The sequence below is a fragment of the Bombina bombina genome, chromosome 12, assembly GCF_027579735.1.
Source record: "Bombina bombina isolate aBomBom1 chromosome 12, aBomBom1.pri, whole genome shotgun sequence".
NCBI classification, from domain to species: domain Eukaryota; kingdom Metazoa; phylum Chordata; class Amphibia; order Anura; family Bombinatoridae; genus Bombina; species Bombina bombina.
This window is the reverse complement of record NC_069510.1, coordinates 140,209,321-140,224,536: the sequence shown is the minus strand read 5'-3', so window position 1 is coordinate 140,224,536 and position 15,216 is coordinate 140,209,321. Positions and strand designations below refer to the sequence as shown.

The 15,216-nt window shown below is 43.9% G+C and overlaps 1 protein-coding gene across 1 annotated transcript in view; it reads right to left on the bottom strand.

Moving 5' to 3' along the window:
- The window catches only part of ASTN2 (astrotactin 2), a 1,265,353-nt gene that overhangs the window by 949,905 nt on the left and 300,232 nt on the right, over window positions 1-15,216 (bottom strand). Inside the window, exon 7 of the mRNA XM_053695400.1 lies at window positions 7,037-7,174. Coding sequence (XP_053551375.1) covers window positions 7,037-7,174 — 138 coding nt within the window. The remainder of the gene's footprint in view (window positions 1-7,036; window positions 7,175-15,216) is intronic.

The window sequence follows — 15,216 nt, the reverse complement described above, 5'->3', positions numbered from 1 at the left end:
TATTTGGTGCGAAGTGGAGAGTGGGACTTGTATTACATGGCTTAAACATGGTGCAAATAGATTTTTCTTAAAAAATAAAAAGGAAGTTAGCTATATTATGTTGTGTATTTATTTCATTTTTATCTCTATATCTATTAGTGCAACAAGTTTGGGGCAAAACTTTGCAACAAATTTGGAGAAATAATATTGTCCCCTTGCTTTGCAATGAGAGACAAAGTTGTAACATAATCCATAAACAGTAATGTATTTTTAATTTTCATCCCTATATTTACTAATGCACAAAATGTGGAGCAATAATATTGTTTGATTTAAAAAAGGGTATACAATTTTAATAAAGTTTCTAATTTACTTTTATTATGTAATATTCCTAATTATCTTGCAGCATTGAACATAAGCTTTCTGTGTTTTCAGGCTCCTATTGATTTCTATGGCATCCGCAGCCTCAAGGCTGGCAGTTTGAAAACTAGGTACGCTGCGTCGGATGTTAAATATTTGATAAATTGGGAAAAGGGTCAAATAGATTTGAATGTGAATTTGAAACATCTGTAATGACGCAAGCATCGATCTGCGTCGGATTGAGATCGCAGGAGCATATATTACATCACAAATTTCAACATTTGATTATCTTGACGCTTTGATAACTACGGCGGATCAATCTCGCAACAAATACGATGCAGGATTCAAGCGTATTTTCAGTTGATGCTTTGATAAATATCCCCCCATATCTTCTTATCAATGGTACACTCTCTCCTAAAATCCATCTCAAGAGAGGTACGAGACAAGGTTGTCCATTATCACCACTTCTCTTTAATATTGCTCTGGAGCCGTTAGCTATCTACTTACGAAACTCTCTAGAAGGAATCTCGTTCGGTAAACACTCCTTGAAAATTCTTTTGTATGCTGATGATTTACTTCTTTTTTTACGTAATACATCCCATACCATACCTTTAGTTCTCCAATTGTTTAGGTTATTCAGTTCCTTTTCAGGATATAAGATAAACTATGAGAAAAGCGAACTTCTGTGGGTAAGCAAAACTTCTTTTAGTTATCTAGACCACCCATTTAAAACAGTTGGTTCGTTTAGATACCTTGGTATACATCTACATAAGGATCCTAAAAATGGTACAAGCTAAATTTTACCCCCTTGTTTCAGAAAATTAAGCCTGATTTAGAACTCTGGACAGTTTTCCCATTATCAATCTCTGCCCGAGTCAATCTTTTAAAAACAATTATTTTCCCTCGTTTATTATTTCTATTTCAGAATTTACCGCTTTGGATAACAAATACTGACTGTCGTAAATTATATTCCTGGTGGACAAATTTTATTTGGAAGGGTAAAAGATCTTGAATCTCTTTAAATAAATTGATGCAAAAATCAGTTATGGATGTATTAACCAATAAATCTCTAAAGATGGACTCGTTATATCATACTCTGATATTATATAGCAATTTAATCTCTTAAGAGCTGATTGGTTTGCATATCTCCAAGTAAGACATTATATTAATAACCTCGACTTAGACAGGGGTTCTTTAGATGGCTTGTCTGACATTAAATCTTGTATCAAAAAATTTGCAGCTGGTAATTCTTCAATATCACTTATATATAACATCATGCTCAATAAACAAAGTCAATCATTTCTGAATAAATTATATCATTTTTGGCTATTTTTCTTTCCTTCTCTTGACTCAAATTTTGTTAGATATAGTTTTGCAGCTCTGGATGAGTGTGAGATCTCGATATCTTGGGAAGAATCACATATAAAACTTTTGAATAACTATTATTTATCACCTTCTAGGATGGCAAGATTTTTTTCCCTCTCAACAATTCCCCTGCCCTTGCTGCATGTCTCTTAACGCTGATGTGTTGCATATGTTTTGGTATTGCCCTAAAATGTTTCAATTCTGATTTTTTTTTTGGTATAACAAAGTTCATAGTGATAGTGTCTCACTTTGTCCAGAGAATATATTTTTTCTTTTTTTACATGAACAAATTCCTTCCTCTTCTAGAAGGTTTTGAACACCATCATATTGGCTGCTAGATGTCTTATTCTTAGAAATTGGAAAGCACATTCTGCCCCCGCTTTTCCCCTTTCTCTTAAGGAGATTTAAAACCAAATTATATTTGATTCCTTCCATGTTAAAACCGTATCAGAAAAAGAATTAAACATTTTTTGGTAGACTGGTCTCCTATAATACAAACCTACCCGACTATAATTCAAAAACAGATCATCTCCCATGTTCTAAACTCTATCAGTTTTGCGGAGTTGACTTTAATTGAAGTATTCCCTACTCATTGGTTAATATCCAACAGAGAACCGTAAGATCTGGTCACTGGAGGGCAGGAGGAGAGGGCGTAGAATGGGGAGGTCAATGGGGGTGTTTTTTTTTTTATTATTATGTTTTATGTTTCTTAAAAGATAAAATCATTTACGTGTCGATATAATTGTACATCAATGAACCACTGTACAATGGTAATCTATCATTTTGATTGAACAATGTTTTGGCCAAATATTTGCTCATTCATTGAAATCTATTGATGCTTCTCTTTGCTGTTTTGTCCCTTGAATGTACTCAATAAACTACTCTGAAGAAAAAAAATTGTGCACGTGTCATAGTATCAGTGTGTGCATGTATCATGGGTATCGGAGGGTAGAATTGCACTCAGGAGGGTGACAGTATGAAGAGTAAAGTTTGTGCACGTGCCATAGTATCAGTGTGTGCATGAGTCATGAGTATCAGAGGGTAGAATTGCAGTCAGGAGTGTAACAGTAGGAAGAGTAAAGTTTGTGCACGTGCCATAGTATCAGTGTGTGCATGTGTCATGGGTATTAGAGGGTAACATTGCACTCAGGAGGGGGACAGTAGGAAGAGTAAAGTTTGTGCACGTGCCATAGTGTCAGTGTGTGCATGTGTCATGGGTATTAGAGGGTAACATTGCACTCAGGAGTATAACAATATTAAGAGTAAAGTTTGTGCACGTGCCATAGTATCAGTGTGTGCATGTGTCATGGGTATCAGAGGGTAGAATTGCACTCAGGAGTATAACAATAAGAGTAAAGTTTGTGCACGTGCCATAGTATCAGTGTGTGCATGTATCATGGGTATCGGAGGGTAGAATTGCACTCAGGAGGGTGACAGTATGAAGAGTAAAGTTTGTGCACGTGCCATAGTATCAGTGTGTGCATGAGTCATGAGTATCAGAGGGTAGAATTGCAGTCAGGAGTGTAACAGTAGGAAGAGTAAAGTTTGTGCATGTGCCATAGTATCAGTGTGTGCATGTGTCATGGGTATTAGAGGGTAACATTGCACTCAGGAGGGGGACAGTAGGAAGAGTAAAGTTTGTGCACGTGCCATAGTGTCAGTGTGTGCATGTGTCATGGGTATTAGAGGGTAACATTGCACTCAGGAGTATAACAATATTAAGAGTAAAGTTTGTGCACGTGCCATAGTATCAGTGTGTGCATGTGTCATGGGTATCAGAGGGTAGAATTGCACTCAGGAGGGTGACAGTAGGAAGAGTAAAGTTTGTGCACGTGCCATAGTATCAGTATGTGCATGTGTCATGTGTATCAGAGGGTAGAATTGCACTCAGGAGGGTGACAGTATGAAGAGTAAAGTTTGTGCACGTGCAATAGTATCAGTGTGTGCATGTGTCATGGGTATTAGAGGATAACATTGCACTCAGGAGTATAACAATATTAAGAGTAAAGTTTGTGCACGTGCCATAGTATCAGTGTGTGCATGTGTCATGGGTATCGGAGGGTAGAATTGCACTCAGGAGGGTGACAGTATTAAGAGTAAAGTTTGTGCACATGCCATAGTATCAGTGTGTGCATGTGTCATGGGTATCAGAGGGTAAAATTGTACTCAGGAGGGTGACAGTAGGAAGAGTAAAGATTGTGCACGTGCCATAGTATTAGTATGTGCATGTGTCATGGGTATCGGAGGGTAGAATTGCACTCAGGAGGGTGACAGTATGAAGAGTAAAGTTTGTGCATATGCCATAGTATCAGTGTGTGCATGTGTCATGGGTATTAGAGGGTAACATTGCACTCAGGAGTATAACAATATTAAGAGTAAAGTTTGTGCACATGCCATAGTATCAGTGTGTGCATGCGTCATGGGTATCAGAGGGTAGAATTGCACTCAGGAGTATAACAATATTAAGAGTAAAGTTTGTGCATGTGCCATAGTATTAGTGTGTGCATGAGTCATGGGTATTAGAGGGTAACATTGCACTCAGGAGGGTGACAGTATGAAGAGTAAAGTTTGTGCACGTGCCATAGTATCAGTGTGTGCATGTGTTATGGGTATTAGAGGGTAACATTGCACTCAGGAGTATAACAATATTAAGAGTAAAGTTTGTGCACGTGCCATAGTATCAGTATGTGCATGAGTCATGGGTATCAGAGGGTAGAATTGCACTCAGGAGGGTGACAGTATGAAGAGTAAAGTTTGTGCACGTGCCATAGTATCAGTTTGTGCATGTGTTATGGGTATTAGAGGGTAACATTGCACTCAGGAGTATAACAATATTAAGAGTAAAGTTTGTGCACGTGCCATAGTATCAGTATGTGCATGAGTCATGGGTATCAGAGGGTAGAATTGCACTCAGGAGGGTGACAGTAAGAAGAGTAAAGTTTGTGCACGTGCCATAGACTCACATACTTGCCGGCACTTGCTAGAGACTGCCTAGGACTGGGAGAAAAGGGGAACATTACTGGATAGCTGAGGGCACACGTGTGATGTAGATGGGCTTGAGCAGAGTTTAGATGGGCAGTGGCTGGATTTGTTCTGGACACCAGTAGACGGGTGAGTGGGCACAGCTCCCAACCAGTAACAACCCTGCAAAATGTATGGAGCTCTGGTCTTACCTATAGCAGATAAATTACTTATAGCCACCTCGTATTATCCCCTCCCCCTTTTTCACTCATTAGCATCAGAAAAATGCAACCTCCTGTTTCTTTGGTATTTAAAACAAATTCCTTTTTACTGCAATTGTTTTTCAGTAGGCAAACACCACCCACCATGTGCCTTATTGGGAGGAACCAATCCTACCTTAAAGGGACATATTCTTTTGTGATTTAGACAGAATTACCCTTTAAAAACGTTTACAATGAACTTCTATTATCGTGTGCTTTGTTCCCATTATATTATGTGTTGTAGAGATACCTAGGTAGCATCTGGAACACTACATGGCAGGAAGTAGTGGATAACATTTGTGAAAAACTGCTGCCATAAAGTGCTCCAGACATGTGCACGCTCCTGAGCTTACATCCCTTCATTTCAACAAAAGATACCAGGAGAACAAAGCCATTTTGATAATAGAAGTCAAATAGAATGTTGTTTAAAATTGCTGCTCAGTTTCATTGTTTTGTAGTTTTTATCAGCTAAAGCCAATTTGGGATATATGTAGAAAAGTTAGCCTTGCTAAATCAGCAGGGTGCATTTCAAGTTGTGAGAATTAAAGGGACAGTCAAGTCCCAAAATTTCATTTTTGAAGGCATGCAATTTTAAACAACTTTCCAATTTACTTTTATCACCAATTTTGCTTTGTTCTCTTGGTATTCTGAGTTGAAAGCTAAACCTAGGAGGTTCATATGCTAATTTTTTAGACCTTGAAGGCCGCCTCTAATCTAAATGCATTTTGACAGTTTTTCACCACTAGAGGGCATTAGTTCATGTGTTTCATATAGATAATATTGAGCTCATGCACGTGAATTTACCATGGAGACAGCTCTGATTGGCTAAAATGCAAGTCTGTCAAAAGAACTTATATAAGGGGGCAGTCTGCTGAGGCTTAGATACAAGGTAATTACAGAGGTAAAACGTGTATAATTATAACTGTGTTGGTTATGCAAAACTGGGGAATGGGTAATTAAGGGATTATCTATCTTTTAAAATAACAAAAATTATGGTGTTGACTGTCCCTTTAAAAACCCTCAATTGTCAGAGCTAAATTACATGAAAGGGGGGCAACAGTATTATTATTAATAACAATAATAATAATAATAATAAATATATTGCAACATTGTTTCATTATACATAACTAAATAGTTTATATAAAAAGCTGAAATCTGTTGTCCCCTGAGAGGTTGGAAACAGAATTTAAAACTGCAAGATGCTACACAGACATTGCTAGATCAGTGCAGGAGCTCATTTACACCATGATTGGACACAGAAAAAGCATAACGTATGCAAACAGTATTTCCCTAAACTGCAGCTGTCTAATTGTAACAGAGAACAGCTCAGTTAGTATGAGAGGTGAGAGTGTCATCTGCAGTATAGGAGAGCTCAGCCCCAGCACAAACATAAGAGAGATATTCAAAACGGGCTCAGATATTCGCTGGTGCAGCAAACAAAGGAAATGACATGAAAGAAAAACATTCAAATAACTTTTAAGATTAAAACCTGATTTAGGAACGTGAACTATTTCAGAGGAATATGGCAGCACATTACACAGAACACGAAGGACTCCACTGAAACTAGAAATGGCTACAACTTATAATTCACTGACCTGTTGTCTGACAAAGGATACACTGGCGCCTATCTATCAAGCTTCGAATGGAGCTTGATGCCCCGTGTTTCTGGCGAGCCTGCAGACTCGCCAGAAACGGCAGTTATGAAGCAGCGGTCACAAAGACCGCTGCTCCATAACCTGTCCGCCTGCTCTGAGCAGGCGGACAGACATCGCCGGAAATCAACCCGATCGAGTACGATCGGGTTGATTGACACCCCCTGCTGGCGGCCCATTGGCCGCGAGTCTGCAGGGGGCGGTATTGCACCAGTTCACACGAGCTGCTGGTACAATGATAAATGCTGAGAGCGTATCCTGTCGGCATTTATCGATGTGCAGCGGACATGATACGCAATATCGGATCATGTCCACTCACATCATGATAAATAGGCTCCATAATATGAAATCAAAGCACTGCAATCTGTATGGGGCGCTGAAGGGGTGTAACGTCGCCCCTGAGCTGTGACGCTGCTTCCCACATTATAACATAAACCTGCGGCGCTGCCTACTGTGTCTTACCGCACATCTGCAGGGTCCTCTGTCACCAGCACATCTGTCTTGCAGCTGGCTAGGGGGTTAATCGAAAGCTCCACCGGAGGAACCACAAAGCTCTTACTGACCGGTAACCAAAGGCCTTGCCCCAGACTGTAAGTAGACCTGCAAAAAGACAAGCCGCTATTACTGATAGGTTTACATTTGTATGGTTAGTAAAGTAGGTCACTCAAATCCATATGAAGAGTACAACTTGTATCATCTATGTGTTTCATCATCAGCATCTGCCTGTTCCCTTGTATTTGTGACCAGTATAAGCATTCCAAAAAAACAGTCACAAACATGAGGCCTATATTCAATAAAACCCACAGGAAAAAAAGTCACATGAACATGCAAAACTTTTAAATTGAAAAAGATTTGTACCATCACACATTAAGGTTCGTGGACTCTCACCACCTTATGAAAGAAATAAGTAAATTGCTTAGAATTGTATGCGTTATCTGAATCATGAAAGAAACATTTTGGGTTTCATGTCCCTTTAAGAGTGTATATTTTCTTTACACAATCTTACTGGATTTTAATTACTACTTAACTAACACAGGACATTGTCCTATAATTTACAGAAGATGATGGGGTCAATTTATTTATGATTCGCGGTAGCATACTGTTACAGAAGCATTAGTTATTTTGTTGTGAAGAGCTTATTTCCCAGCAGCAATGCCTGAACCAGCAAGCCAGCGCCTAAGAAGGGCTCCAAGAAAACTGTAACAAGTTTCATTTCATAAAGAGTTAACTCTTTTTTTTCAGCTTTTAGAAACTATTGTCTAATCACCTCTGGAGCCAGACTGCTAATTGATAAGATGAACTTGTAAACTTTTTATCTTAAGTACTGTAATCCTATTGTGGCCTGTCAAAGGACAGTGCTCTCTATCTAAATGTGTGATGGGGGATTTTGTGCTTCCCCCCCTCTCCCCCTGGGAGTGCCCTGTGTGCATGTAACCTTAATAAAAAGCAGGCTGGGCATCCCAGTCCTGAGTTCTTGTTTGACCCTCAATCGCAGCGTTGACTCGTTTTTGTGGGCAGAAGGGTATCCTAGCTGTACTGCAGCTAAGGGAGATTATTCTATATTTGCGAGACTCATATAGAATACTATGGAAAGCAGCTTCTCCCCTCTTTAGCAATAGGGATCCAGGCTACTAAGCGGTCCATCTCTCAGCGAGACTAAGGGTAACCGTAACATTTGGCGGCAGCGGCGGGATTTTCCTGGATTTCCTAGGAGAGGTACAGAACGGATGGAGAGCGCTTTCGAAAAATTGAAGCGTACAACCCTAAAGGATTTACTTGAAAGCAGAGGGGGGTACGCCAGCAACCGGCCGAGGAGAGAGCTGATCGCAGAATTGACCGAACTGGATCAGAGCTTCACAATGGCGGAAACACCGACCACGATTAGTGACGAAAAAACCAGGATTGTTCGGGAAAGGCTCTCATTATACGGGCCGAACCCCTCCATGGAATTGGTACAGCAGTTGATGGCGGAGGCGGACGAGGATATACGAGAGACTCGAGCCCACGAACTCAACCTAGCGAACGCACACCGCAATGCTGAAGCCCCGCAGGTAATCATCCCTGTCGAAAATGCTGGGAGGCCCAAGATACCCTATGCAGCATTTCGACCCTTCCTAGAGAGCGAGACAGGGATTGATGAATATTTGGCGGACTTCGAAAGGCAATGTGCCCTGCACCAGATTCCCAACAGAGAGTGGCCCACGATATTGTCTGGGAAACTATCCGGGCGAGCCCTGGAAGCCTTTCGTACTCTGGGTGCTGAGGAAGTGACACAGTATGAGCTAGTTAAGGAGACACTGTTGCGACGGTACGCTGTAACTCCGGACACGTATCGCCGACAGTTTCGGGGCACGGAAAAGAAGCCTAACGATACCCATATGGAATGGGCGCACCGAATGCGGAGAGCGGCAAATCACTGGCTGAGCGGAAGTAAAGCGGTGACTGGGGAGGAAATTTTACAATTGTTTCTCTTAGAACATTTTTATAATGGCATGGAACAGCAAGGGAAGGAATGGCTGCGAGACAGGCGGCCTTCTACCTTAGAAGAAGCAGCCAAATTGGCCGATGAACATTATGACTCCCGTCTTCACGAACCCATGAACTACCGAGCTCCAGCACGGGTCGAACCCAGAGAGGTTTACCGTGCACCCCCTCGTGCTGAATTCCGAGCCCCGGTGCCCACAGGGCCCGTCCGACACTCAGGACCACCCAATAACAGCTCTGAGCGTCCCAGACCGACTTGCCACCGATGCAAGCAACCAGGGCATTTCATGGCTAGCTGCCCCCTTAATACGCACCAGACACCCAGGAATTACAATTACCCCTCTGGGTCCTATCGTCCGGCCCGGGCCCTCTGTGTTAACCAAGAGGCCCCTATGGAGGGATATGTGGGGCCGCTTCACGAGGCAGACCCTGTATATGCTGCCTCAGATAACCGCCAGCACCATCGGCAGAGGGTATGGCTCGAGGGGCAATCTACCGAGGGATTGCGAGACACAGGGGCTACTATCACGCTGGTACAGAGTCATTTGGTGCCAGAGCACAAGCGATCCGGACAGACTGTGGCCGTTAGAGTGGCGGGGGGGGATGTGTACAAAATTCCAACAGCTAAAGTGCATCTTGATTGGGGAGCGGGAAAGGGGGCTGTGAACGTGGGCCTAATGGATAATTTACCTGCCGAAGTACTACTGGGCAACGATTTGGGCCCCATGACTTCTGCCTATGCTCCAGTATGCAACAACGAGGCGGACCCAGTGACTACACGGGCCCAAGCCCGGACGGAGCGAGAGCTCTCACCAGTGCGGGAGACACAGGTAAGACCTACCCCGACCTTGCCTGACAGGTTAGGCCCCATACCCTGGGACACCCCAGATGCCTTCGAGGCAGAGTCTAAGACTGACCCGACCTTACAAAAGTACCGGGAACGGGCAGAGACCGGAGGGGGCGGGGCAGATAACGAAACATTCTTATGGGAAAAAGGGAAACTATACCGCTGGACAGAGAAAAGGGGACAGCGTAGGCGACAGCTGGTAGTGCCCCACAAATACCGTCAAGAAATCCTCAAAATAGGCCACGACATCCCCTTAGCAGGCCACCTAGCCGTTACCCGTACCCTACACCGCATTACTCACACGTTCTTTTGGCCAGGGGTGCACGCTGACGTTAGAACTTACTGTAACACCTGCGATGTGTGTCAACGAGTAGGAAGGCGAGGCGATCACCCTAAAGCCGAGCTAGTAAATATGCCCATTGTAGAGGAACCCTTCAGCCGGGTTGCTATTGACCTAGTGGGACCACTGGCTACCCCTAGTCCCTCCGGTAAGCGATACATTCTTACCGTAGTGGACTACGCTACCAGGTACCCAGAGGCTGTCGCCCTATCCAACATACAAGCGGATACGGTAGCGAATGCACTAGTACAGGTGTTCTCCCGGGTAGGATTTCCAAAAGAAATCCTATCCGACCGAGGCACCCAATTTACGGCTAAATTGACCCAACAACTCTGGCAGGTTTGCAAAATTAAGTCCCTCCTAAGCTCCCCATACCATCCCCAGACGAACGGGCTGTGTGAGAGGTTCAATGGGACCCTCAAGCAAATGCTCAAGACGTTCACTCAGGAATACCGAGACTGGGAACGCTTCCTGCCGCACCTCCTATTTGCTTATCGGGAGGTGCCCCAGGAAACGACAGGGTTCTCTCCCTTCGAGTTGCTCTACGGAAGAAAGGTACGGGGACCCCTAAACCTGATCCGGGAGCACTGGGAGGGAGAGATGGAGGCTGACGGTGTCCCAATTGTGCCATACGTGCTGGAACTCAGGGACCGAATGGAGCAATTAGCCAAATCCGTGCGGGCTAATCTCCAGTTGGCCCAGAGAAGACAGAAAGTATGGTACGATCGGGGGGCCCGAAAGAGAATCTTCACCATAGGACAAAAGGTGTTAGTACTTAAGCCGGTGAAGACAGACAAATTGCAGGCGTCCTGGCAGGGTCCCTACCAGATCGTAGAGAAAAGGGGAGACACCACTTATGTGATAGCTAGCTGCCACGACAACAATCTTAGAAAGACATTCCATGTAAACATGCTCAAGGATTATTTTGAGCAACCAGAGAACGTGACGGCCGTATGTTGTTCCCCTCAGGAAGACCCCGACAGTTTACCCATTCCAGACCTATTAGAAAAGAGCCTCCCCACAGGTATAGTGGCGCAGGTTCAGATAGGGGACCGACTTAGCCCCACTGAAAGGGAGCAGCTCAACCAACTCCTCCAGTCCAAACACCTCACCTTCTCCCCGAAGCCAGGGTACACTACTTTAACCACCCACCAGGTAGATACTCCGGGACAAGCTCCCTTGCGCCAGGCTCCGTACCGAATCCCCGAAGCAGTTAGGACAGGAATGAAGAAGGAGATCGATGAGATGCTCCAGCTCAGGGTAATTGAGCCCTCCGATAGTCCCTGGGCCTCCCCAGTTGTCTTGGTGCCCAAGAAAGATGGGACCACCCGGTTCTGCGTAGACTATCGGAGGCTCAATGAAAATACCGTGACGGACGCTTACCCTATGCCCAGGGTAGACGAGCTACTCGATCGTATAGCCAGGGGAAATTACCTGACCACTATTGACCTCTGCAAAGGTTACTGGCAGATTCCCCTGGCCCCGGAGGCTATCCCCAAGTCGGCATTCGTCACCCCATTCGGCTTATATCAGTTTAGGGTAATGCCGTTTGGGATGAAGAATGCCCCAGCTACATTCCAGCGCTTGGTGGATAGGCTCCTGGATGGCTTCCAGAGTTTTGCTTGCGCCTACCTGGACGACATAGCGATCCACAGTGAGTCCTGGGAGGACCACTTAGCTCATGTGGGAATGGTTCTGGATCAGATCCGGGCTGCTGGCCTGACTCTGAAGCCAGAAAAATGCCACTTTGGGATGGCCGAGGTACAGTACCTGGGTCACCGGGTGGGGTGTGGAAAGCAGCGACCAGAGCCGGCCAAAATAGAAGCTGTCGCCAATTGGCCCACCCCCATCACTAAGACTCAGGTCCTAGCCTTCCTGGGCACGGCAGGGTACTATAGACGGTTCGTACCAGACTACAGCACACTTGCCAAACCCCTGACTGACTTGACCAAGAAGAACTTACCTCGACAGGTCCTGTGGTCTCCCCACTGTGAAACGGCTTTCCAGGCTCTCAAAAATGCTCTAATTAACGCTCCTGTCTTGGCGGCCCCATCCCTTAACAAACGTTTTATCGTCCATACAGATGCTTCCATGTTTGGGCTGGGAGCCGTCCTCAGCCAAGTAGGCGAAGATGGAGGGGAGCATCCAGTTGCCTACATCAGCCGGAAGCTCCTGCCCCGCGAAGTCAGCTATGCAGCGGTCGAAAAGGAGTGTTTGGCTTTGGTGTGGGCATTAAAGAAATTGACTCCCTATTTATATGGTCAGGAGTTCACTCTGGTCACCGACCATAACCCGTTGGTGTGGCTGAACCGGGTCTCTGGAGATAACGGCAGGCTATTACGTTGGAGCTTATCGTTGCAAACCTTCAATTTCACCATTACTTACAGACCTGGGAAACAGAATGGCAACGCCGACGGGTTGTCCAGACAAACCGACCTCAGCCCCGCATAACCAGCGGTCTGGACAGCCTTAGTCTGCCCCGAAAAGGGGTCAGACCGTGTCTGCCAGAGTGTTCCACAGAAAGGGAGCAATGTTACAGAAGCATTAGTTATTTTGTTGTGAAGAGCTTATTTCCCAGCAGCAATGCCTGAACCAGCAAGCCAGCGCCTAAGAAGGGCTCCAAGAAAACTGTAACAAGTTTCATTTCATAAAGAGTTAACTCTTTTTTTTCAGCTTTTAGAAACTATTGTCTAATCACCTCTGGAGCCAGACTGCTAATTGATAAGATGAACTTGTAAACTTGTTATCTTAAGTACTGTAATCCTATTGTGGCCTGTCAAAGGACAGTGCTCTCTATCTAAATGTGTGATGGGGGATTTTGTGCTTCCCCCCCTCTCCCCCTGGGAGTGCCCTGTGTGCATGTAACCTTAATAAAAAGCAGGCTGGGCATCCCAGTCCTGAGTTCTTGTTTGACCCTCAATCGCAGCGTTGACTCGTTTTTGTGGGCAGAAGGGTATCCTAGCTGTACTGCAGCTAAGGGAGATTATTCTATATTTGCGAGACTCATATAGAATACTATGGAAAGCAGCTTCTCCCCTCTTTAGCAATAGGGATCCAGGCTACTAAGCGGTCCATCTCTCAGCGAGACTAAGGGTAACCGTAACACATACGCTGTCGGCATTTAACATTGCACAAGCATTTCTTGTGAAATGCTTGTGCAATGCCGCCCCCTGCACATTTGCAGCCAATCGGCCGCTAGCAGGGGGTGTTAATTATCCCGATTGGATCAGGCATATTTATTGCTAGAACGGATGTTGTGGTGAGCCTTTAATTAATGTGTGAGCATCATTATTTCCTTAGACACCCAATGTTAGACATAGAAATTCCTATTCATTCACCAACACTATAACTTAGTTATATGCTTTATCATATATAAAAGAATCCCATTTAAATATGTAGGAAATTATAGTTTTGTTTTCTGTCTGAAAATAGTTATTTTAGTTGAAACAAAAAATACAGCATCAGACATGCTTCCCATGAATGTTCATTGGCTGATAAAGGCAACACCCATAGTGCTATTGGTGGAGAGGAGAAAACATTTAACCCCTTCTCTGCTAAGCATTTTTCACACCGATGCGCAAAGCTGGTTTTGAGCTTTTTTTATGGCTTCTATTTAAACACTATTGTAAGTCAAATTCCAGTGAGTGACCCCCACAAATTATATATCGTTTTTTTCAGCAGGACCAGCAGATTCAGAATATAATTATTATACATACATATACAGTTGGGCTCATAAGTTTACATACCCTGGCAGGATTTATGATTTCTTGACCATTTTTTAGAGAATATGAATAACACAAAAACTTTTCTTTCACTCATGGTTAGTGTTTGGCTGAAGCCATTTATTATCAATCAACTGTGCTTACTCTTTTTAAATCATAATGACAACAGAAACTACCCACATGACTCTGATAAAAAAGTTTACACACCCCATTTCTTAATACCATGTATTGTCCCCTTTAATATCAATGACAGCTTGAAGTCTTTTGTGGTATTTGTGGCTGAGGCTCTTTATCTTCCCAGATGGTAAAGCTGCCCATGCTTCCTGGCAAAAAACCTCCAGTTTCTGTAAATTCTTGGGCTGTCTTGCATGAACTGCACGTTTGAGATCTCCCCAGAGTGGCTCAATGATATTGAGGTCAGGAGACTGAGATGGCCACTCCAGAACCTTCACTTTATTCTGCTGTAGCCAATGACAGGTCGACTTGGCCTTGTGTTGTCCAAGTACGTCCCATGTGCAGCTTCCGGGTTGATGAATGCAAATTTTCCTCCAGTATTTTTTGATAACATACAGCATTCATCTTGCTATCAATTCTGACCAAATTTCCTGTGCCTTTGTAGCTCACAAATCCCCAAAACATCAGGGATCCACCTCCGTGTTACACAGTAGGAATGGTGTACCTTTCATCATAGGCCTTGTTGACTCCTCTCCAAGTGTAGCGTTTATGGTTGTGGCCAGAAAGCTCAATTTTGTTGTCATCACTCCAAAAGACTTTGTGCCAGAAGATTTGAGGCTTGTTTCTGTGCTGTTTGGTGTATTGTAAGCGGGATACTTTGTGGCATTTGCATAGTAATGGCGACTCGACCATGCAGCCCATCTTTTTTCAAATGCCTCCTTATTGTGCATCTTGAAACAGCCACACCACATGTTTTCAGAGAGTCCTGTATTTCACCTGAAGTTATTTGTGGGGTTTTTCTTTGCATCCCGAACAATTTTCCTGGCAGTTGTGGCTGAAATTTTAGTTGGTCTACCTGACAGTGGTTTGGTTTCAACAGAACCCCTCATTTTCCACTTTAAACACTGCTGATTGGCATTCTCAATTCCTTGGATATCTTTTTATATCCCTTTCCTGTTTTATACAGTTCAACTACCTTTTCCTGCAGATCCTTTGACAATTCTTTTGCTTTCCCCATGACTCAAAATCCAGAAACGTCAGTGCAGCACTGGATGAAAGATGCAAGGGTCTGTCA